The sequence below is a fragment of the Tachysurus fulvidraco genome, chromosome 1 (assembly GCF_022655615.1).
Source record: "Tachysurus fulvidraco isolate hzauxx_2018 chromosome 1, HZAU_PFXX_2.0, whole genome shotgun sequence".
NCBI lineage: Eukaryota > Metazoa > Chordata > Actinopteri > Siluriformes > Bagridae > Tachysurus > Tachysurus fulvidraco.
Window position 1 is genome coordinate 43,083,130 of NC_062518.1, and position 22,437 is coordinate 43,105,566.

At 38.0% G+C, this 22,437-nt stretch overlaps 2 protein-coding genes and 1 long non-coding RNA gene across 5 annotated transcripts in view; 1 reads left to right on the forward strand and 2 right to left on the reverse strand.

The window, feature by feature from the left end:
* Positions 1 to 116: 116 nt before the first annotated feature.
* On the reverse strand, positions 117 to 3,959 carry LOC125139073. Its single transcript, XR_007138191.1, has 2 exons — positions 3,003 to 3,959; positions 117 to 612 (listed from the first exon to the last, which is right to left on the reverse strand). It is a non-coding gene; the product is annotated as an uncharacterized LOC125139073 (long non-coding RNA).
* Positions 3,960 to 4,584: 625 nt separating this feature from the next.
* On the forward strand, positions 4,585 to 21,734 carry LOC113642650 (lactose-binding lectin l-2-like). Of its 2 annotated transcripts, XM_047801295.1 has the most exons (8): positions 4,585 to 4,716; positions 7,124 to 7,342; positions 10,441 to 10,545; positions 14,988 to 15,067; positions 15,867 to 15,961; positions 20,067 to 20,201; positions 20,306 to 20,417; positions 20,526 to 21,734. In XM_047801295.1, the coding sequence occupies exons 4-8, from the start codon at positions 15,007 to 15,009 to the stop codon at positions 20,594 to 20,596; spliced, it is 474 nt and encodes a 157-aa protein (XP_047657251.1). In that variant the 5' UTR covers positions 4,585 to 4,716; positions 7,124 to 7,342; positions 10,441 to 10,545; positions 14,988 to 15,006; the 3' UTR covers positions 20,597 to 21,734. The 2 variants fall into 2 exon arrangements, with proteins under 2 accessions (XP_047657251.1, XP_047657294.1); XM_047801338.1 differs by lacking the exons at positions 4,585 to 4,716; positions 7,124 to 7,342; positions 10,441 to 10,545 and having other exon boundaries at positions 14,885 to 15,067.
* The window catches only part of LOC113653819 (histone H2B-like), a 42,329-nt gene continuing 30,620 nt past the window's right edge, over positions 10,729 to 22,437 (reverse strand). The window contains exons 2-3 of one of the 2 annotated variants that reach the window (XM_047801459.1): positions 10,969 to 11,166; positions 10,729 to 10,855 (exon numbers count right to left, since the gene is read on the reverse strand). In XM_047801459.1, the coding sequence (XP_047657415.1) occupies positions 11,119 to 11,166 (48 nt within the window). In that variant the 3' untranslated portion in view covers positions 10,729 to 10,855; positions 10,969 to 11,118. The remainder of the gene's footprint in view (positions 10,856 to 10,968; positions 11,167 to 22,437) is intronic. The other variant, XM_047801417.1, reaches the window with a different exon arrangement.

A 22,437-nucleotide genomic window follows, 5' to 3' on the forward strand; every position in this document is an offset into this window, starting at 1 on the left:
CTAGGGGTTATTGAGAATGCGCAAATGAACAAATGAGAACTTTCCTTTTCCTCTAAAGATTCCCACAAATCCCCTCTATTTAACACCATGATTTGAAAGAACACAAAACTAAAAACATTCTTAAATTGAGTTTATTGTTCAGGGCTCAACAAAAGCCAATAAATACAAGTTATATACAAATGCCAGAATAAATAAGCCTAAACAACCAAGGAGTCAGGAGAGAGCAAATGCAGAAAACAACAAACAAAACAGAAACCTACTTAAGGTTAACAAAGTAACTTCCCTGCCCATAATTAAAAACAATATTCTCACCTCTCACCCTGACTAAAGAAAAACAGGTGAAAAATATAGAAGGGGTATAAACCCAAATAAATCGGCGCTCATCTTGCAACACAGGTTGACAAAGGCAGACTAGCACATCAACAGTAACGTCGTTGTAACCACACATGTTTACAGTTCACCAATTGCTTAATAGCAAATACAACAACCACAGTGCTGGGATAGCGTATAAGGAAAAACTCTCCTCGAGCTGTCTCTCTCTGCTGTTTTATATCTGCGGCACACCGTATAGCAGGTAAGCTAATTGGTATCAGCTGCGGATGATTTGAAGCCCTGCTTAGCAGAGAGAAAGAAAAGAGAGAAAAACAAGGGAGAAAAGAACACTACAAAGACATCCCAAAACATGCACAATAACTTAATGAAACGTAACTCTCTCTCCCTATAAATAAATATACATATATATTTAGTTATTAAACGGGTTTGAAAGCACACCAGCAGGGACAGGTTGGTGCAGGGACAAGTTTTCACCAACCAGCTCTGTGGCTCTTTCAAACGTCAACCAATTAAATTTAGTGGGTTTAAATATTTGGGCTGGCCAATCAGAGGTCAGCGGGAACACACCCTCCCTTCGACACCACTCTGGCTCCACCTACTGCCGGCTTTATAATTTCTTTTTTTTTTTTTTATCAAATTAACAAACAAATTAACAAACAAGACAAAAATACAGATACAAAGTATGCTAGGGGGATTTTACAACAAAATATTAAATATAGTTCAGTCAGGACCACTTGAATCTAAATAAAGACAATTCTTTGAAATATTTAAATTTTTTATTTGTAAGCTTATGAAATTTACATTTGGCGGTATGTCTCTGTTCTGAATTCCCCTTCCTTTTCATGAGCTCCATGAAAGCTAGTCAGGGAACAGCAGCAGCTTCATGGGGGGACAATCTCCCATTAACTGGGAAAGCAGCCAGACAAAATCCCCCCCAAACAGACCATACCAGGCAAATCTCACCTGGCTCTTCATGCTAACTGAAGAGCCAGCAGAGGATTAAAGCGAGCTTTTCACTAGCCAAACTTATTAGTAAAATACCAACAGAGCAGAGGACATCTTATCAGGCACAGAAAGCAGTTCCTTTACCATTTACTAGCAACCACTGACCATTACCCCCCCCCCCCCCCCAAAAAAAATAAAATAAAAATAAATAAATAACCAACGGAAGGCTCAGTGCCTGTATACAATTCAAGGCTGCAGAAGACTCCAGATCATCATGAACATCGTGCCATCCCAATTCCCCAAGGAGCAACCAGAACCTTTAACGTTCCACTCCTGGTTCAGCTACCTTAGGGACAGCAGCAGAAAAGGAGAGCTAGCAGCAGCAGAGGAGGAGAGCTAGCGTAGCAGCAGCAGAGCTAGCTCAATCACAAACAGAACACGAGAACCAAGTGCCTCCTCCCTGAATATCCCGAGTAGCCATCCCTCTAGGATCCATCCAACAACCCAAGAAAGGAGATTTCCAAAAGACCCAACAAGAAATCCAGTCTTAACTTCCTTTTCCAACAATTTCAGGTTGTTACGGGTCGGCACGGAAGTCAAAGTGACCACTAGGGGATGACCCAGAAACAAGCTTAATTTCATCTTTAAATCATCAAATCCTCTAAAAACACGAAAAAACCTATTTACCTAGTAAAGTTTATACTCTCAATATTTTTTAAGCCCACACACAAAGCATAATATGATTCACAGCCTTCATACTATTAGAAAAATTTAGAGAAAACTGACCTAGGTGCCGCTAGACCGGTTTTTCCCTTACCTTTAGACGCGTCCCTTTCTTCACTGTGTAATATATTCCAAAACTAATATTCCACAAAAATCCACACAGGTCCAAGGAACTGAAATCTGTAAGCCTTTTAAACGCTTTGGTCACACCGCAAATATTCCGTTTGTGTTCCAAAAACTGGAAACAGTAGTGGGCCATCATCTTGTTTTGCTGCTCTAACTTCTCATTGGGGTATTCAAAAATTCTAAATTTACATCATATTTATAGCCCAGGACCTAACGAATCAAACAAGCCCTCACTTGAGCCAATGGGTGCTTGTATTGCAGAGATAGACGGCTGGGAAGCCAATGATGTCATGACATCATTTTTGGGAACCCGCATTTGACTGACAATTACTCCTTCCAATAGCAATGAAATGGGCCGGGACCTATACAGCTATTTAGCCAATAAGTAGACGATTCCAAAGGTATGCTGCAACCCCCCCTCTTTGCTCCCTGGATCTGCGTGAAAAAGCTGCACAGAAGAATTCTTGCGTAATCCTTGACCTTTTGTCACTCTCACAGCTCAGGGTGTCAAGTTACAGGCCTGTTTTCACAGCAGAGTAGTAGACAGAGAGTCTTTGCTTGTTTTAGGCCTTTTAAACTGAGCATGCAGCCTTTTAATTCAAAGTTATACAGGCTCACCCCTGTGTGTCAAAGTATGTGGGAGCTGTACCACTTTATGTTGGGTAGGTCATGTAGGCGACAAACCTGCAAAAAGGGGGCGAGGTCCTGAACAGGTTAAAGTCCTTTGTGTCCAACATGCACATTTTAAAGCAATATATATTTAACAATGGTCTGTACTGTAAATATTTGGATTTCAAATTTAAATGAACTCTTAGAACAAAATGTAAAATACTGACAAATATAGATAGATAACCTTTTAACATGACTCAACATACCAACAATGCCTTCGAAAGAACACGAAATGTAGCAGATGAATTAGGATTGACAGAGCTGCCATGAGGGCTTGATGGCTTCCCATAAACAACCGACTAGAACTAGTCTGACGCTGATGACATCATCATTAAGTAACGCTCTTAAAGGAGCCCGCACACATTAATTATATCACATAACAACACAAATATGCACTGTCTCCTTCCCAGCGATATGTGCAACAATCTGTTTCTTAGCTTGACTGACACTTTGCAGTTGCTTGAAAACTTCTCTCCAGTCTGACTAATTCCCCACCCAGGGTGGTGTCAAACTCAGCGTGCACTAGTTGCCTACATCTACTTATAATGTTCATGCCGATGAGCGCTGGCACAGCAGACGAATTTCGTACATCTGTTACCACCAGGAACCCACACTCAGGCAGGGTGATACCCATAGTTTCAACTGGTAGTTCGAGATAACCCAAATATGGGATGCTTAATCCATTAGCAGCAGTAATTCTCAACCAACCAGATGTAGAAAGCATATCCTTACATTCACCTGCCAAGTGCTCTTTAAAGAAGTGTTTGGTAATTGTACTGACCTGGCTTCCGGTATCAAGCAGACATGACACCATCACACCTCCAATTTTCAGGTCAACCCACGGGACACTTCCCCGCAGCATGTTTGAGTAACCGATCACGATGTTGATGTTTTTTCTGACACAGTTTCTTGCAATGTGCCCGACACCATCACATTTGAAACAAATAGTTTGCTATCATCAGAAAATCTAGGCTGCATTGTAGACTTAGGAAACTTTACAGACTCAAGCTTAGGGTATTGTAGAGTCAGCCTCTGAACAGCTTGAGTTAACTCCCCTATGGCTTTGCCCTGCTCTGCTACCACTTTCAGAACATCATCAAGTGTTACAGAGCCCGCTACAGGCATCACCATAGCCGCACACTGAGCTTCTGTAGCCTCAGAGGTTATGCTTGACCTTTTGTCACTCTCACAGCTCAGGGTGTCAAGTTACAGGCCTGTTTTCACAGCAGAGTAGTAGACAGAGAGTCTTTGCTTGTTTTAGGCCTTTTAAACTGAGCATGCAGCCTTTTAATTCAAAGTTATACAGTAAACGAGTACACAAAAACGCTGGACCAGACGACCATGTCCGTAGAAAAATATTTTTATTGAAGCCATTTTTGGGTCTTTTGACTTGATTTGTTTTGGTGAAAGCCAAGACATGTGTCTATGACCCTCAGTTGTTATTTGGTCCCTAACATGTTCCAGAAAAATAAGATTAATCAGTTTATCAGGTAAACAACCCAGGCGGAAATGAAAACCTTCCATTCTATCCTCTGTAACTTTGTGCCAGTAAGGCCTAGAATCAATCTGAAACTAGTTTCTGAAACTAGAGAATCTCTTCTTTCCAATGAGATCAGGCTCACCCCTGTGTGTCAAAGTATGTGGGAGCTGTACCACTTTTTGTTGGGTAGGTCATGTAGGCGAAAAACCTGCAAAAAGGGGGCGAGGTCCTGAAGAGGTTAATTTATAATTTCATTGTGAAGCCTAAAACTAATAACCTTATGATGCGAGCTGGCGTGGGTGACGTCACAGTTCTTGTGGTTCCACAAAGAGAACACATTCAGAACATCTGGCTTAAAAACAGTAGGAAACACACTACAACAACAACGAGCTAGTTAGTGATCATTCACAATGCTCTGCTGCTCGTGTTTGTGGTGGAAGGTAAGAAAAAGTTTCATTCAGAAACAAATTACGGTCTAAGTTAAAAGCCTGTTAATTGAAATATATTTATAATGAGAGAATTAACTGACTTATATTAATACTGAGATGCAATCGGTATAATATCATTATATCATATAATGCATCTCATATATATGGTACAACATGAGTGAGTTTAGATATTACTAAGTCCTCAAATAAATACTAAGTGAGTTTGTCTTTAACTTATATAGTTTCACTTTGGACATACTATTTGAAATAAAAGAAAAAAAGAGAACATCAAAAATACATTATTTTAAAAGACGCATCAAAATGTTTAAAAAACATAATAATTAATTATTATTAGTTGGGGTCAAGCTCCGAAGGGGCGTAGACACCTATTGTTATTGTCGGTTTCCTTATTATTATTATACACACACACACACACACACACACACACACACACACACACACACACACACACACACACACACACACACACACACGCATGTCCTTTGGTATGTAGCATCTAGAGACACCCGAGACAAAAAGTTATCAAAAGCTTTTTGATAGACCAATGCCTTCTCGTATACCGTGGCAACATACATGGTGGCGAGCACGCCAAAACAGACGTGAGGCTGTATCTTCGCAAAACTTTTGTGTATCGACACATAGCTTGGTATATGTCCTTTTAGTCATGACCTGAGAGTGCATGCAACGTTTCTTGACAGCACCACCTAGTGGCCACGAGATTTTAAAAACAATGCCATATCGCTACTAAACTTGGTATGGTTCATCAGCGACCTGTTCTGAGCGCATCTGATCGTCTTGACACCGGTATCGCTGCTTGCAGCTATCTTTATTAGGGGTCAAGCCCCGAAGGGGCGTAGACACGTATTGTTATCGTTAGTTTTCTTATTATTATTAGGGGTCAAGCCCTATTATTATTATTATTATTATTATTATTATTATTATTATTATTATTATTATTATTATTATTATTGTGTCTAGCTCAAACCCTCTAAACACCAGTCCAAAACAAATTGGGTGCGTTTTGTCTCTCACACACACACACACACACACACACACACACACACACACACACACACACACACACACACACACACATATCAGAATCAGAATCAGCACCGCAGTGACACACACACACATACACACACAGACACACACAAACACACACACACACACACACACACACGCACACACACACACACACAGACATTTCGCAACCTTTCGCGACAGCGCCACCTAGTGGCCACGAGATTTTCACGTTAAGTCCAGTATTTTATGAATGCAATGCCATATCGCTACGAAACTTGGTAGAACCGTACGTAGGAGGCCAGTCTTATAAGTTACTATAGCAACTTTGGTGTGTCTAGCTCAAACCCTCTAGCGCCACCAACAGTCGAAATATCCAATTATGTTCATCGTGAGGCTGTATCTTCAATATAGCTGCAAGTATTGGGTGCTAATATCAGAATCAGAATTAGCACCACAGTGACACACACATAAACACAAACACACACACACACACACACACACACACACACACACACACACACACACACACACACACACACACACACACACACACACACACGCTCACACACCTAGTGGCCACAAGATTTTCACGTTGTCCAGTATTTTACAAATGCAACGCCATATCGCTACGAAACTTGGTATGGTTCATCAGTATGTTCATATATGGCTCCTACAATGGGTAATGAATTAGGCCAGAGATTTTGTAGGCTCAAAGCCTTATGTGACAAACATTTACATATACAACATTTGTCAGACTGTATATTCATAATCACACCCTCCAGTGTCACCCATATGAGGATAGGTTCCCCTTTGAGTCTGGTTCCTCTCAAGGTTTCTTCCTTACTATCTAAGGGAGTTTTTCCTTGCCACTGCTGCCTGAGTCACCTCAGACTTGCTCATTGGGGATAAATACATACGCATTGTGAACTTAATCTATCTAATATTAATATCACATAAAATATCAGACTTGCAAAGTACAGAGTTTTTTCATAATGCAACATCCAGAACCTTGCAGGTTCCTGCTGAAGGATTTATCACTCTTGTCTTATGGGTGAACAAAATAAGGATTTATTATGATGAAAAAGCGAATTAGAAAGTGAAAGAGTGAGAAAAAAGCTCCCCTCAAATGTAGCATGATAAAGGAAAGTATTTCAATCACAATTTGTTATGTTTTTATAAACATCCTTCTCATAACTGTGTGTTTCTTTATGTGTAGAAGAAGAACAATGTCCATCCTGTAGCATATACAGAATGGTAAGTTTAAACAACAACCATATGATAGGCTCAGAGCTCAAAAAAATAATAATAATAAAAAATAATTCGACTCTTAGTTTCAATGAAACCAAACAACATCTATTTATTTCCTCATCAGCTCAGAAGGTCCAAGAGAATCTCCACAAACCCCCTCTCTGCAGATAAGTGTCTTCTATGTGGATTCAAACAAGAAGGAAAATGACCAATAAATTAAGTCTGCAGAAAGGAAGCAGAAATTGGAAGACATAATAATTGTGCTTGACAAGGAGTTACAAAAGTTGATCATTTCTTTGCACTTGGAACACCGTAAGAGTGATACAGATCCAAACACATCCAGGTGAGAGACTGAACTATTTAAATGTTTAGATACAGTGCAAGGTAGAAAGTTACTATAGTCCTACAAACACGATTGCAAAATATTCACTTTCAAGTTTATGCCTAACTTTTTCAGGCCTGAGGGAAACGGAGATCTTTCTAAGGGAAACAGGGGTCCCTCTATCTTCACTGTTTTTCTGCACACTTTTTTGCACTGATACTTTAACTCTGAACTGTCACTTTAACACTGGACTTGCACAGCACAGTGCCACTTTATACATTCTATACACACCATACTGCACATGGACACTTTAAGGACAATCATAAAAATGCATTTGTCTATATTATATTCACATATATTTTCATATTTTATATAGTTTTTGTATAATTTATAGTTTTTTTTTCACCTCCTTTTGTTTTTTTATTTTTATCCCAAACTGCATTCCTTTTTCATTTTTTGCTTGAATACCGGACAGTTGTAAAAAGCATTTCACTGCATGTCATACTTTGTGACAAATAAAATTTGATTTGATTTGATTTGAGGATCATCCGTGGACCTTACCACCAATTCATTTTGCCAACAGTGCATCATGCAATCCAACTGGTATCCAAAGAACCAAAGAACTGGTGGTGGATTTCTGTAGGCACAAACAAACTTCATTACCACCAGTGAACATTTAGGGAAATGACATTGTGAGAGTGGACTTTTACAAATACCTGGGTGTTCTTCTGAACAGCAAACTGGACTGGACAGACAATACTGAGGCAATCTATAGGAAAGGGCAGAGTAGACTCTTCTTGCTGAGGAGACTAAGGTCTTTTGGAGTGCAGGGAGAGCTACTGAAGACCTTTTTGACTCTGTGGTGGCCTCAGCCATATTCCAGTGGTGTAGTCTATGTGATACTCAGGTATATGCCGTATACCCACTAGGAAAGGCCAAGGATTTCCGTATACCCACTTAAAAAGCGTGAGGATACGTAACAATATCGTTTTGTGACAGAACTTTCATTCATAAATTCACCCCGTCTGTGTTGCGAACACAGACTGTGGTTGCGATTGTGAATCACTAAAGTTTTTGGACCATTGGGGCTTCCGTGGCCTGTGACCTGATCTGACATCACCTACCAAGGAGGAAAATCAGTTGCTTGGCAGTGTTTTTCAGCGCAAATTAGAAATTAACTAAGTAATGTAAAAGAAGATATGAAACAAAAGCAGACTCAAACTACACTCTTTGAGTGTTTTCGGAAGCCTGCGCCTAAAGCTACAGCAGCTTCGGGTGACATTTCACCCACAGCCTGAGTACAAATGTATTTGGAAAGCTTTCATTCAGTTCATAATATTCTGCAATGAAAGAGTGTTGGTGATAGAACTGAACAAATGTTTATTGTTCACTCTTAAATGTACATTGAAAATTGACAGCTGGTAAAACCTGTGCTCCAGGTCCCATATTCATATAACATTTAAGGCTAAATGTAGCTCTTAAAGGTATAGTTCACCCAAAAATGAAAATTCTGTCATTTTTCAAAATATCATATTTTGTGTTAAACAGAAAAAAGAAACTCATACAGTTTTGGAACAAACTGAGGGTGAGGAAATAACACAATTTTCATTTTTGGGTGAACTATACCTTTAAGAGCTACATTTAGCCTTAAATGTTATATGAATATGGGACCTGGAGCACAGGTTTTATCAGCTGACTGTCTTTTGTTGCTTATAATAATTTGGAATGTTGATAACACATAAGCAGTCTTTAATAATGCTCTAAATTACATGTAGATGCATATTTTATGCATTAGTGAGTGTGGTGGTGCCTATGGGGTGTCGCTCTAGGATGGGTGTGTATGACACTGGGAGGGGGGAAAAAATCACAGTATAGTCACTACAAAAAACTAGACTACATCACTGCCATATTCTATGGTGTGGTTTGCTGGTGCAGCAGCATCTCTACAGCAGAAAGGAAGAGACTGGACTCTCACCCCCTGTATGAAACGGTGTCATATCTGAGCAGGTCCATCAGTGACAGACTGTAACATGCCTCGTGTCTGAAGGAGCGATACAGACGGTCTTTTCTCCCTGCTGCTATAAGACTTTACAATCAAAGCTGCTCCCAGTGAACCAGTCACTATAATTACACACTGTTGTTGTTGTTTAACTGTAATAATAATAATAATAATAATAATAATAATAATAATAATAATAATAATAATAATAATAATAATAATAATACTAAAGTATTCTAAACAACATGTGCAATAACAGAATTTTTGAAAAACATGCAATATTACCTGTGTGCAATATGTCTGTTCATGTAACTACTACTCGTGGTCTCTTTATACATTTTGTTGTGTATATACTGTATATTATATTATAGTATGTCTCTATTCTTTTATATATTCTTTTATATATTTGCATTTCTTTCTCTTTGCTGCTGTAACAAAGAAATGTTCCCATTGTGGGGTGAATAAAGGTGTGACTGTGACTGAACATTGGCCTCCAAGGAACAAGCCTCTACCATTTTGACCATTTTTAATGTCAGCAAATAATAAAACCTGTTATTTCCAGGTCAAATTGACTTGAATGCTTATAATTCAAAAATTCTACAATTATCACCATTCTGTGTGACTGCCTATATTATACACTTGTAATGTCTATTTTGCCCACCAGATGTCACCTGGTGTAAGTGAAACATTAGTCAGCACATCCCCAGGTCAAAACTGACTGATGCAACTAAATTCATAAATAAGAGAGAGGAAGCAAATATGATTTGAATATGAAAACACAATGTGTGGTGTGTGAGTGTGTGTTTTGGGTGCGTGTGTTAGTGGACATTTTATGTGCGCGTTTTTGTGTCTGTATGTATGTTCATTGCACTGAAAATGGCAAAAGTGAAACCCATTGCCCCACTAAATATGAACACAGGAGGTAATAAATTATTTTACGAACACATATTTCAATGAAAAAAAACAATATTAATTTTACGTGCAAAGTGCATAATTTGGAACAATCATGGTAATTTTCAGGCAAATATGTGGAAGAAAACCCAAGTTATGCCACATAAACCCTTTAATTGACATTAATCTTCACATTAAACTTCTTGTGCTCTATGTGTATGTGTTTTAGGAGCAAGAGGCTCACAGCATCCTCCAGTCTGAGGTCAATGAGTTAAAAAGATCATCACTCAGCTGGTGGAGAAGAACAGTGAGCGGAAGAAGACTGATACACAAGGTAAACATTTATTCTCAGGAATCTGTGTGTGTGTGTGTGTGTGTGTGTGTGTGTGAGAGAGAGAAAGAGAGAGAGAGAGAGAGAGAGAGAGAGAGAGAGAGAGAGAAAACTTGTTGCATCACATGTACATAGTGTTGTACATGTGACAGATGTTGACAGGGATGTGTTCAAAGTCAGGTGTATAAGTGACTAGGTTTGTCAGGTTTGATTGTCAGGTTTATTACGGTGACAAGGATTACAAGGACCGTCGTTATGTTGTTCAATTTGTCCAGCGTCCTGTGATTTGCAACATTGTTGAGATCTTTAAGTGCTGACAGAGGATGAGAAAAAAGAAAGCAAGCAAGTCCATAAATCAGATCTTCCTTCTGAAAACATTAACAGCCAGAACATATATGGAAAGCTTGTATGTTGCTATATACACACCTTTATGACTGAAAAAGCAATAATGCTGCAATGCTCACCCATGAAATAAAGAAAAACCGAACGTGAGCAGTTGCAAGAAGATGCACAATGAGGTCAGCAAAATGAGAATGTAGTTTGTTTAGGTAGAATGAGACCCTTGCTTCACCACTTCTATTCAGCAACCGTGTTTTTGGTGGCATACCTATTCATGATGAGAGGCTGCAAGAGAGAAACAACACATGACCACATTAGTAACAGTACAGAAGTCATTATTCCAGCACATTCTATACAAGCATACCGACAGGCTACATCTTACCTGGGCTAGCCATTATTATAAATTTCATAAACTCTTACCCCAAATGTTTAGTAGTAGTAGTGCAGAATATTAATACTCTTGCCCAAGGATAAAATTCACTTAGACTTCTAAACAGTCTATATGAAGCCTCATAAGTATAATCGATCCAATTAAAACCATTACAAATTAATTCAAATTCTACTATTTGGTTTTCGATTTTTCTTCAAGTCCCTGTTTGGGCACCAAATTATGAATACCTATTCCGTTGATATTAGTTTATGTATTACAATAAATGAAAGGCCTCAGCAGACCAATTTTACTAATGATTCATGTGTATTAAAGAGTTAACCAGCAAATACAAATTCTACCTACACCAACAATCACCACATCAACAATCCCACAATTTACAATAAAGCAATATTTCCCTGCAATGCACTGTCTTTGGTTTGCTTTATCCAATAAAATTCTTCTTTGCATAGTCTTTGTAAAGCAATAAGACATCCATGGTCACCAAGTGTAGAATAAAAACAGTACTTGAATTTTCCAATGTTTCACTCATCAACATCTATGATAAGTAGAAAGTCATATTTCCTAACACAAATCTCACTGTAATCTCAGATATTTCCTAAAAAAAAATCCCACTTGCATTTGTAACTGTGGCCTGAGTGTCCAAATATATTTGGGGCAACTGCATAGTAGTTTTGTCTAAATATACTTTCATCCTTAATCCAAATATATACTTTCATCTTTAATCCATGACTGAATGCATTAAATGTGTTAAATTACGTGTCCAAACATTATAACATGATACCTCAGCTCAAATATTCCATGTCCTTATCTTTGCATCTTCACAGAACGTTTACAACATTGTGCAAATGTCATTTATATGTTTTAGATAAAAAAATCTTTTCTTTGGAAAGAGGATGTTCCTGACAGTATCACTATATAAGCATCATCACTTACCTTAATTTGTTACATCAAGCGAGTAAAACCTCCTAATTAGATGTAAGTGGAGTTGCGGTGAGGTATAACATACACAATTCTTACTACATTAACACAAATCGTGCTTTTTTCTTCTTCTGTTGATTTCATAAAATGATTCTGTGGCGACTTCCATAACTTCAGCAATAAAAAAAATCTAAAAAAAATATTATTTGTTGTATGATTTTATTTTCTTCATGGTTATAAATTTATTGTCATTTTTAAATGCACTCTCAGAAAGATAGATCCATCTAACAAATACAGAATCACACATGCAGAATTGTTTTGTCAAAACAAGCAGTGAAAATAATTATGGTGAGTTGTTGATCAGGGTGATTTCCCCAGGCAATCACCCTGATCAACAACTCACCATAATTATATTCACTGCTTAATATCTAGAAATACTGCATTGTCAGGAGTGTCAGTCATCAAATCATCTGCATATATTTCACACACTACTGCTGCTATATATTGTACAAAAAGCATATTATTGCACATAACTGATCAGTCATATTCTATATTCATATTTAATGCTCATTCTGTCTATATTGTATCTCATCGTCTGCATTGTCTTGTATAGTTTGTATAGTATAGTGTTATTTATGTCGGTACTTTTGAGAGTCACAAACAGCTGGAACCATATTCCTTGTGTGTCAACACACTTGGCCAATAAACCTGATTCTGATTCTGATGGTCTTAATAAATTATCTTATTTGTGCCTTGGATAGAAAACAACTTTGCGCTGCTTTATTTGTAGATCTATCCAAGGCGTTTGATTCCGTAGATCATAAATTGTTGCTGAACAAACTTAGGGATGTGGTTTCAGTCCTAATGCTGTTAAATGGTTTAAAAACTATTTTGTAGATCGAACTCAGTGTGTCTATGCAGAGGGCCACAAATCTGAGTTTCGTGGGATATCTAAACAGGTCTAAACAAGTGGAATACTCTGGCTCTATAGGATTCTCACCCTCTGTCCCCTCACCTGTTCTAGCCATTATTTATAAATTTTATAAACTCTTACCACAAATGTTTAGTAGTAGTAGTGCAGAATAATAAAACTCTTGCCCAAGGATAAAATTCACTTAGACCTCTAAACCATTACAAATTAATTCAAATTCTACTATTTGGTTTTAGATTTTTCTTCAAGTCCCTGTTTTGGAACCAAATTATGAACACCTTTTCCGTTGATATTAGTTTAAGTATTACAATAAATGAAAGGCCTCAGCAAACCAATTTTATTAATGATTCATGTGTATTAAAGAGTTAACCAGCAAATACAAATCCTACCTACACCAACAATCACCACATCAACAATCCCACAGTTTACTATAAAGCAGTATTTCCCCGTCTTTGGTTTGCTTTATCCCATAAACAACTTCTTTGCATAGTCTTTGTAAAGCAATAAGACATTCATGGTCACCAAGTGTAGAATAAATACAGTACTTGAATTTTCCGATGTTTCACGGCAACCATTCAGCCAGACAGAGTTGCACTGCACTCTTACTCCACTGTACTCAAACTTGAACCTTAGCCTATCTACTGTATAGATGTATATGATACATACTATATACTGTAGGTTTACTTGTCATATTATACTCATGCTAGGCTTACAATTTTTCTATTTTGAGAAAAAAATTTATTGTCAATATTTTCAAGATTTTAATATTTTATCTTGATCTTATTTGATATCTTCATTCGATTCTTCATTCAGTTTGGATTTTGTTATCCCTTAATAATAAAAACCTTCATTTAAAAACTGCATGTTGTGTTTACTTGTGTTATCTTTGACTAATATTTAAATTTATTTGATAATCTGAAACATTAAAGTGTCACAAATGTGCAAAAAAAAATCACGAAGGGGGCCAACACTTTTACACACCACTGTATATTTAAAAATATTACATCTCATCAACATCTATGATAAGTAGAAAGTCATATTTCCTAACAAAAATCTCACTGTAATCTCACATGTTTTCTAACAAAAATCCCACTTGCATTTGTAACTATGGCCTAAGTGTCCAAATATATTTGGGGGCAACAGCACAGTTGTAGTTTTGTCTAAATATACTTTCATCCTTAATCCATGTCTGAATGTACAGCCACAATAACATTAAATGTGTTAAATTAATTACATGTCCAAACATTGTGGGGCAAGTCGTGGCCTAATGTGGGGCAAGTCGTGGCCTAATGGTTAGAGAGTCTGACTCGTAATCCTAAGGTTGTGGGTTTGAGTCTCGGGCCGGTCACAACTGAGGTGACCTTGAGCAAGGCACCGAACCCCCGAACTGCTCCCCGGGCGCCGCAGCATAAATGGCTGCCCACTGCTCCGGGTGTGTGTGTTCACGGTGTGTGTGTGTTCACTGCTGTGTGTGTGCACTTTGGATGGGTCAAATGCAGAGAACGAATTCTGAGTCTGGTTCCCCATACTTAGCTACGTCACTTGATAACATGATACATTATACCATTATAACATTATAACATTATAACATGATACCTCAGTTCAAATATTCTATATCCTTATCTTTGCATCTTCACAGAACGTTTACAACATTGTGCAAATATCATTTATATGTTTTAGATAAAAAATCTTTTCTCTGGAAAGAGGAAGTTCCTGACAGTATCACTATATAAGCATCATCACTTACCTTAATTTGTTACATCAAGCGAGTAAAACCTCCTGATTAGATGTAAGTGGAGTTGCGGTGAGGTATAACATACACAATTCTTACTACATTAACACAAATCATGCTTTTTTTTCTTCCAGTGCGTGAAAACAAAGAACTATGGCTTCTCAGACCAAAGTGCTGATGCTTCTTATTCTTGCCATAGCAGGAGCAACTTTGGGTAAGAATCTTAACTCTATTAAGGATATTAAGATATAACTAAAACTAAAATTGTTAGTGAATGTGATAAAACATTACTCTTTTCTTTCTTCTGTTTTCTACCGGCTGCTCATCACACTGTGAAAGGTAATTAAAATACCTGCACAGATCAGTATGGTATTAAGAATACCTCATTTGTACCAGCTTTACTTTCTTTTTATTTAATTAATTTATTTAAACTGATGTTTCCTATTACAGAAGTTATAAATATACAAAACCATTGGGGTAACATAGTGGATATTTTTTGTATCACCACAGAGTCTTAATGCTGCAAATTAATGTATTAAGTCTATAACTGAATGAATAAGGGCTGCACGGTAATTTATAGCAGCCAAAAATGAATATACTGAGACCAAAAGCTAAAAGATTAAAGCAATAATCATGTCATTAAGAACTATCTTCCATTTAGAGAAGAACAAGGGGTCTTGTAAGTGATGGTTTGGCCCCCACATAGACCTGATCACAACATCATTAAGTCTGTCTGGGGATATATACATTAAAACAGAAGGAGTTAACAGAAAGATTTTATGCATAAAAACTTTACACAGTACTGTTTTATGGCCAGCAAAGTATACTTTATGGCTAGAATATGCTTTTTGAAGATCTCGTTGAAGTTTTACTGCTTAGTTAATGCTTAGTTCCAGTGAAGAAAAACTGCAATGCTTCAGCATATCAAGACAAGTGTGTGTATGTACATATACGTATATAAACATGAATGTGTTTCTGTGTGTGTGTTCATATATATATATACTATATACTAGATCTGCCAGTAAAGAACTGCCCAACTGGATGGACCTTCTATTCTGGTCGCTGCTACTTGTACAATGCCGCCAGACTGGATTGGGCTTCTGCAGAGGTTTATTTTAATTCTTTCCAAATGTATTTACATTTGCTCTATTTACACAAAAGTTAAAAAAAGCGTGAAAGGATTATTTATTAGCATATCACTGGTGAAATGGGTTTTAATCTTATATTAGCAAAAGGCTGTGAAAAGTAACACAGTAACAGGACAGGACAGAAACGTTCGCCTCACACCTTCAGGGTCGGGGTTCGATTCCCGCCTCCGCCTTGTGTGTCCGTGGAGTTTGCATGTTCTCCCTGTGCCTCTGGGGTTTCCTCCGGGTACTCCGGTTTCCTCCCCCAGTCATGCATGCTAGGTTGATTGGCATCTCTGGAAAAATTGCCCGTAGTGTGTGTGCCCTGCGATGGGTTGGCACTCTGTCAAGGGTGTATCCTGCCTTGATGCCCAATGACGCCCGAGATCACCGTGACCCGAGGTAGTTCAGATAAGCGGTAGAAAATGAGTGAGAGTGAGTGAGTGAATGATTGGCTCTTGGGCAAAATCTACTATAATAATAATATAATAATAATACATTTTATTTAAAGGCGCCTTTCTAACACTCAAGGTCACCGTACAAAAGAAGAAGAAAAACAACAAAAAATATAGTTATACAATACTTACATAGAAAAAAAAAAAATTGGACCAACATTACAAATCATGATCTAGAATATGCTAAACTAAACAGATGAGTTTTAAGCTGAGATTTAAATGATGAAAGAGAATCAATATTACGGAGCTCAGATGGAAGTGAGTTCCAGAGCTGAGGTGCAGAGTAACTGAAAGCTCTGTTCCCCATCGTTACAAGACAGACAGAGGGAACAATGAAATGAGTGGAAGAAGAAGACCTAAGAGTGCGAGTTGGTTTTGGAGTATGAAGAAGATCAAGAAGATATGAAGGTGCAAGATTGTGGATAGCTTTAAATGTTAGAAGAAGAATTTTATACTTGATACGAAAATTAATGGGAAGCCAGTGTAGCTGTTCCAGAACAGGTGTAATATGATGGATAGAGGGAGTACGAGTGATAATACGGGCAGAAGAGTTTTGAACGAGTTGCAGCTTATGAAGGGTTTTGTGAGGAAGCCCAATAAGAAGAGAATTACAGTAGTCAAGCCGGGAGGTAACTAGACTGTGAATAAGAGTGGTGGTAGATTGAGTGGTGAGAAAGGAACGAAGCCTATTGATATTTCGAAGGTGAAAGTATGCAGCCCGAGTAACATTATTTACATGTGAGGTAAAAGAAAGGGTACTATCAAAGATGACACCAAGACTCTTAACCTGAGATGAGGGAGCTATGAGAGATTCATCAATGGAAATAAGAAAATTCGAAAATTTGTTAAGCACAGTTTTTGTGCCTATAAGGAGAAATTCTGTTTTATTGCTATTTAGTTTAAGAAAATTTGCTGAAAACCATGATTTTATGTCAATGAGACAATCAGAAAGAGCAGATGGAGGGAGTTTGGAATGTGGTTTTGTGGAAAGGTAGAGCTGGGTGTCATCCGCATAGCAATGAAACTTAACCTGATGTTTATGAAAAATATGACCAAGGGGTAAAAGGTAAGTAATAAATAACAAAGGGCCAAGAACAGAGCCCTGGGGAACACCAGAGGTAACGGAAACTACAGAAGAGGTGAATGATTTTAGTTGAACAAACTGTGTGCGATCAGAGAGATATGAATGAAACCATTTCAGAGGCGTGTTGGTGATGCCAATAGTGGAAAGCCTGTCTAAAAGAATATCGTGGGAAATTGTATCAAAAGCTGCACTCAGATCAAGGAGAAGGAGGATGGATAGTAAACCAGAATCAGCTGCTATAAGCAAATCGTTTGTGACTTTTAATAGAGCTGTTTCAGTGCTATGAAATGGGCGAAAACCAGATTGGAATTGTTCATATAGATTATTGATTATATGAAGTTGAGCAGCAACAACTTTTTCCAAAATTTTAGAAATGAAAGGAAGATTAGAAATAGGACGAAAATGATTAAGGTTGTTGGTGTCCAAACCTGGTTTCTTTAGAATTGGAGTTACAGCAGCTGTTTTGAAAAGAGAAGGAACAGCCCCAGTGGTAAGGGAAGAATAAATAATGTCCATAATAAACTGGGACAGAGAGGAAGCAGTAGCCTTAACAAGGACAGTTGGTAAAGGATCAAGAACACAGGTTGAAGATTTAGATTGGTGAATAAGTTTTAAGATATCATCAATTGTGGGCAGAATAAACTCAGAGAACAATTGTGTAGGAACAGGTAGAACTGAGACACATGGAGTAGAAACAGGAGTGGCCATAAGTTGACGATGAATGCCTTCAATTTTTGAGGTAACAAATGATGCTAAAGGATTGCAGAAATCAGATGAGTACAAATGAGAGGGAAGTGAGTCGGTGGGTGTTGTAAAATTTTTCAATAAGGAAAAAAGAAGCTTTAAATTCCCTTCATTAGAACCGATTAAGCCAGAATAGTATGTAGATTTAGCTTTAGCAATAGTGTCTTTATAGTGAGACATATGTTCTGAGTACATTTCCTTGTGGACAGTAAGGCCAGTTCTTCTGAAAAGTCTCTCAAGCTGTCGTCCTTTTGCTTTTAATTGCCTGAGAAAAGGAGTGAACCAGGGTGCAGTAACAGTAAATGAAACAGTCCTAGTCTTAACTGGAGCAAAAGTATTCAACAAATTATGGAGACTATTATTGTACTGAGAGACCAAATTATCTGGAGTGGAACAGCTGTCAGCCCTAGGAAGACTTGCAATGCTTAAAGACAAGTTGTCCAAATTAATGTCCTTGATTTTCCGGAATGATATAATACGTGAAGATTTTGATTTGAAGAGAGGAAGATCAACATTAAAGGACAGTAACAGATGATCAGTACATGGAAAAAAGTCTGCATTGAGGTTGCCTGGAGAGACACCTGAACAACAGATTAAATCCAAAGTATGTCCTTTAATATGCGTAGGGAAATTCACATGTTGCTGCAGTCCGAAGCTATCCAGACAAGATGTAAATTCTTTAGCAAGGTTGTTGTGAACATCATCCATGTGAATATTGAAATCCCCCACAAGAATTATGTTTGGTGAAAGAGTAGTTATTTCATTCAAAAAAGCAGCAAAGTCAGGGATAAAATCCTTGTTAAATTTTGGTGGTCGATATACAGTGCTGATAATAGTTGGAGTAGATCCAGAGAGCCGACAAACTGCAGCCTCAAATGAGTGGGAGACAGAAACATTCACTGACCTCAGTCTCCACTTCTCACGGTAGATTATCGCCAGACCTCCTCCTCGACCAGAATCACGTGGTTGAGAGATGTAAACAAACCCTGGCGGAATGGCGTCATTGAGTGCAATAAAGTCATTTTGTTGCTGCTATGTTTCGGTCAAACAGAGAAAATCAATCTTGCGATTTGCAAGAAGATCCTGCACAAGATGCCCTTTACTCGTAAGAGAGCGGATGTTAAGAAGACCGAAACTGACAGTGCTGTTGTTGCTTGGTCTGGTAGCCGAGTTAGCCGAGTTAGCCAGGTTCGCCAGCACACGCTGACCGGCGCGGCGACCGGCGTTCCTTGGTGGGCGTTGAACAGCTGACCACAATGACTTTATATCACTTGATTTATTAAACCAGAAGTTCCGCCGAGAGCCACGATGAATATATTTCCGCCTAAGCAGATATAAGATGTCCGGATGAGCAAGCAGTACAGGAGGTATTGAGTCATATAAACACGGACGGAAACGCAAAAGTTCAGCAGCAGAGTATTGAAACAGTACTGCGGACTGTACAAGATGCAGTACAGTCCAGGCAAGTACAAACCATAAGCAATAGATCCTCATTGTAGTCTATGTAGTGTATATGATGTTTAATTATTGTTATCGGGGAGAGCAGCGGCAGCCAAGACGCGCCAGCGTTCACTCAGACCCGTGAGCGGACTAGGGTGGACTATAGCTACTATATATATATATATATATATATATATATATATATATATATATATATATATATATACTATAGCTGTTTGGTACCTGTATAAAGTTTAAAATGAGATTTATTTATGAGATGTATACAGTGTCAGTTCCTTAATTGTGCATAATAACTGCATGTAAGAACATGCAATGATGTTACAGTTCTGTTTGTTTTTCTAGAAATTCTGTCAGAAATTTGATGCACACTTGGTCTCAATACACAGTGAGAATGAATATCAGCAGATAAAGGCTCTTATCCGTACTCATGACCCCACGGAGGCTCTAACATACATCGGCCTCAGTGACTGTCAGAAGGTAAGCAGGGGATCATCTGACTGTATGGTGCAAGATTTATTGACTTAAACCTCAAAAATGTTATCCACTATAACACCTTGTGATTTCCTCTGTTCATCTTTCAGGCTTTTCAATTCTTTTGGTCTGATGGCACCAAATTGACTTTCACCAAGTGGAGACAAGGACAACCAGATAATTATGACAACAAAGAGCGCTGTGTGCATATGAATGCTGGTGGTAAGTAAAAATTCTTCTTCTGTATGTATCTCAATAGCTTGAGGTGTGTTGCTTTTTTTAACTCAAATTCCATGACATTTACAAGGTTATTTTTTCTGTTATCTGTAGACTACAAAAACTGGAATGATATTAATTGTGACTACACCTATCCCTCTGTGTGTGCCAAGAAAAGTGGCTGAAACGCTTCCTACTGCATCTCACCAAATATAATACAATATTTTTTCCTCATCACTGATGAATTTATAAAATGATTCAGTGGCAGACTTCCATAAGCAATAAAAAAATCTAAAAAAAAAATTATATGTATAAATAAAAAAAAAAAGGTTATGTTTTGTATGATTTTATTTTCTTCATGGCTATCATTAATTGTAATTTTTAAAACACTCTCAGAAAGCTAGATCCATCTAGCACATGCAGAATTGTTTTGTCAAAACATCCCACGATCCCTTAAGGTGATATTTTAAAATGGGTTCTGGGGACACCAGGGGTCTGAGAGGTATAATATTTATATAGCCAGATATACAGAAGTTTCCCTGAAATCTGTTTTGCACTTAAATGGCATACATTTTGAGGTCTAAACTGGTCTATGACCAACAACATTATATATAAATGTGTGTGTGTGTGTGAAATGTTTTACATATAATTATATACACACACATTCTGTTACGTGCTCAATGTGTCTAGGGGTTGTTGAGAATGTGCAAATGAACATGAGAACTTTCCTTTTCCTCTATCCCAGCTCTTCTCACTTTTTAAATTCATGCTTCTCATAAAAGATTCCCACAAATCCCCTCTATTTAAACACCATGATTTGAAAGAACATTTTAAATATTCTTAAATTGAGTTTATTGTTCAAGGCTCAACAAAAGGCAATGAATAAGTTATATACAAATGCCAGAATAAATAAGCCTAAACAACCAAGGCGTCAGGAGAGAGCAAATGCCGAAAACAACAAACAAAACAGAAACCTACTTAAGGTTAACAAATTAACTTCCCTGCCCAAAATTAAAGACATTATTCTCACTGCTCACCCTGACTAAAGAAAAACAGGTGAAAAACATAGAAGGGGTATAAACCCAAATAAATCGGCGCTCATCTCGCAACACAGGTTGACGGAGGCAATGTTAAAATATGTCCTCAGTTGTGGGTGTTGTGATGCTGTGCAGTTCTGTGCTGTGTGAATGAGTAGGTCACAAGGGGGCACTGAGAGTATGGGTTAATTAGGTAAACGCGTTTTTTTATGTTGTTGAACTGTCTGACCGTGAGACTGATGTGCAGACGATGAAAAATAAATATGCCTAGAAAGGCTAAAGGCAACCTGTCTCTGTCATCCATTTGCCATCCGAATACAATGCTAGCTGCAACAGTGCTATAGCACCACTCAACAGGTTATGGGCCCAGGAGTTGTTTGGAAAAGTTTGTTGTTTTCCATCGTTTAGAAAGTCGCGACGGACAGCGTGCTAACATGGCGGAACAACGGAGGATGCACAGTTTGCCTTGACTGATGTTCGATGGAGATGAGACTAAGTATGAACTTTGGGAAACCAAAATGTTGGGACATTTTCATTTATCAGGATTAAAAGACACAGTGTTAAATGAACCGCAGTCGGAAGCTGAGATAGCAGCGGGTGCAAAGAAAAATGCTGACGCATATGCTGAATTGATTTTACTGTTAGATGACAAAAGCCTCTCGTTAGTTATGAGAGATGCGCCCAACAATGGAAGAAAAGCTCTGGAAATATTCAGTCTGCATAAACTAAACTACGTAATTTTGAAGAAACAGAAAAGATAAAAGAAATTGAGTCGAGCGACAGTGTGATGAAGACTCAAGGAAAAGCTGGACGACGACCTGCAAAGACGAGCGCACGTGACTGGAGCAAAGATGACGCCGAGATAGTATGCTTCAAGTGCGGTACCAAAGGTCATCGAGCTAGAGGATGTCGACAGAAAGTGTGGTGTAGTATCTGCAAAAGAGACACACACGCAACGTGTAGGCGTAAAGACATTAAAGACAAAAAGG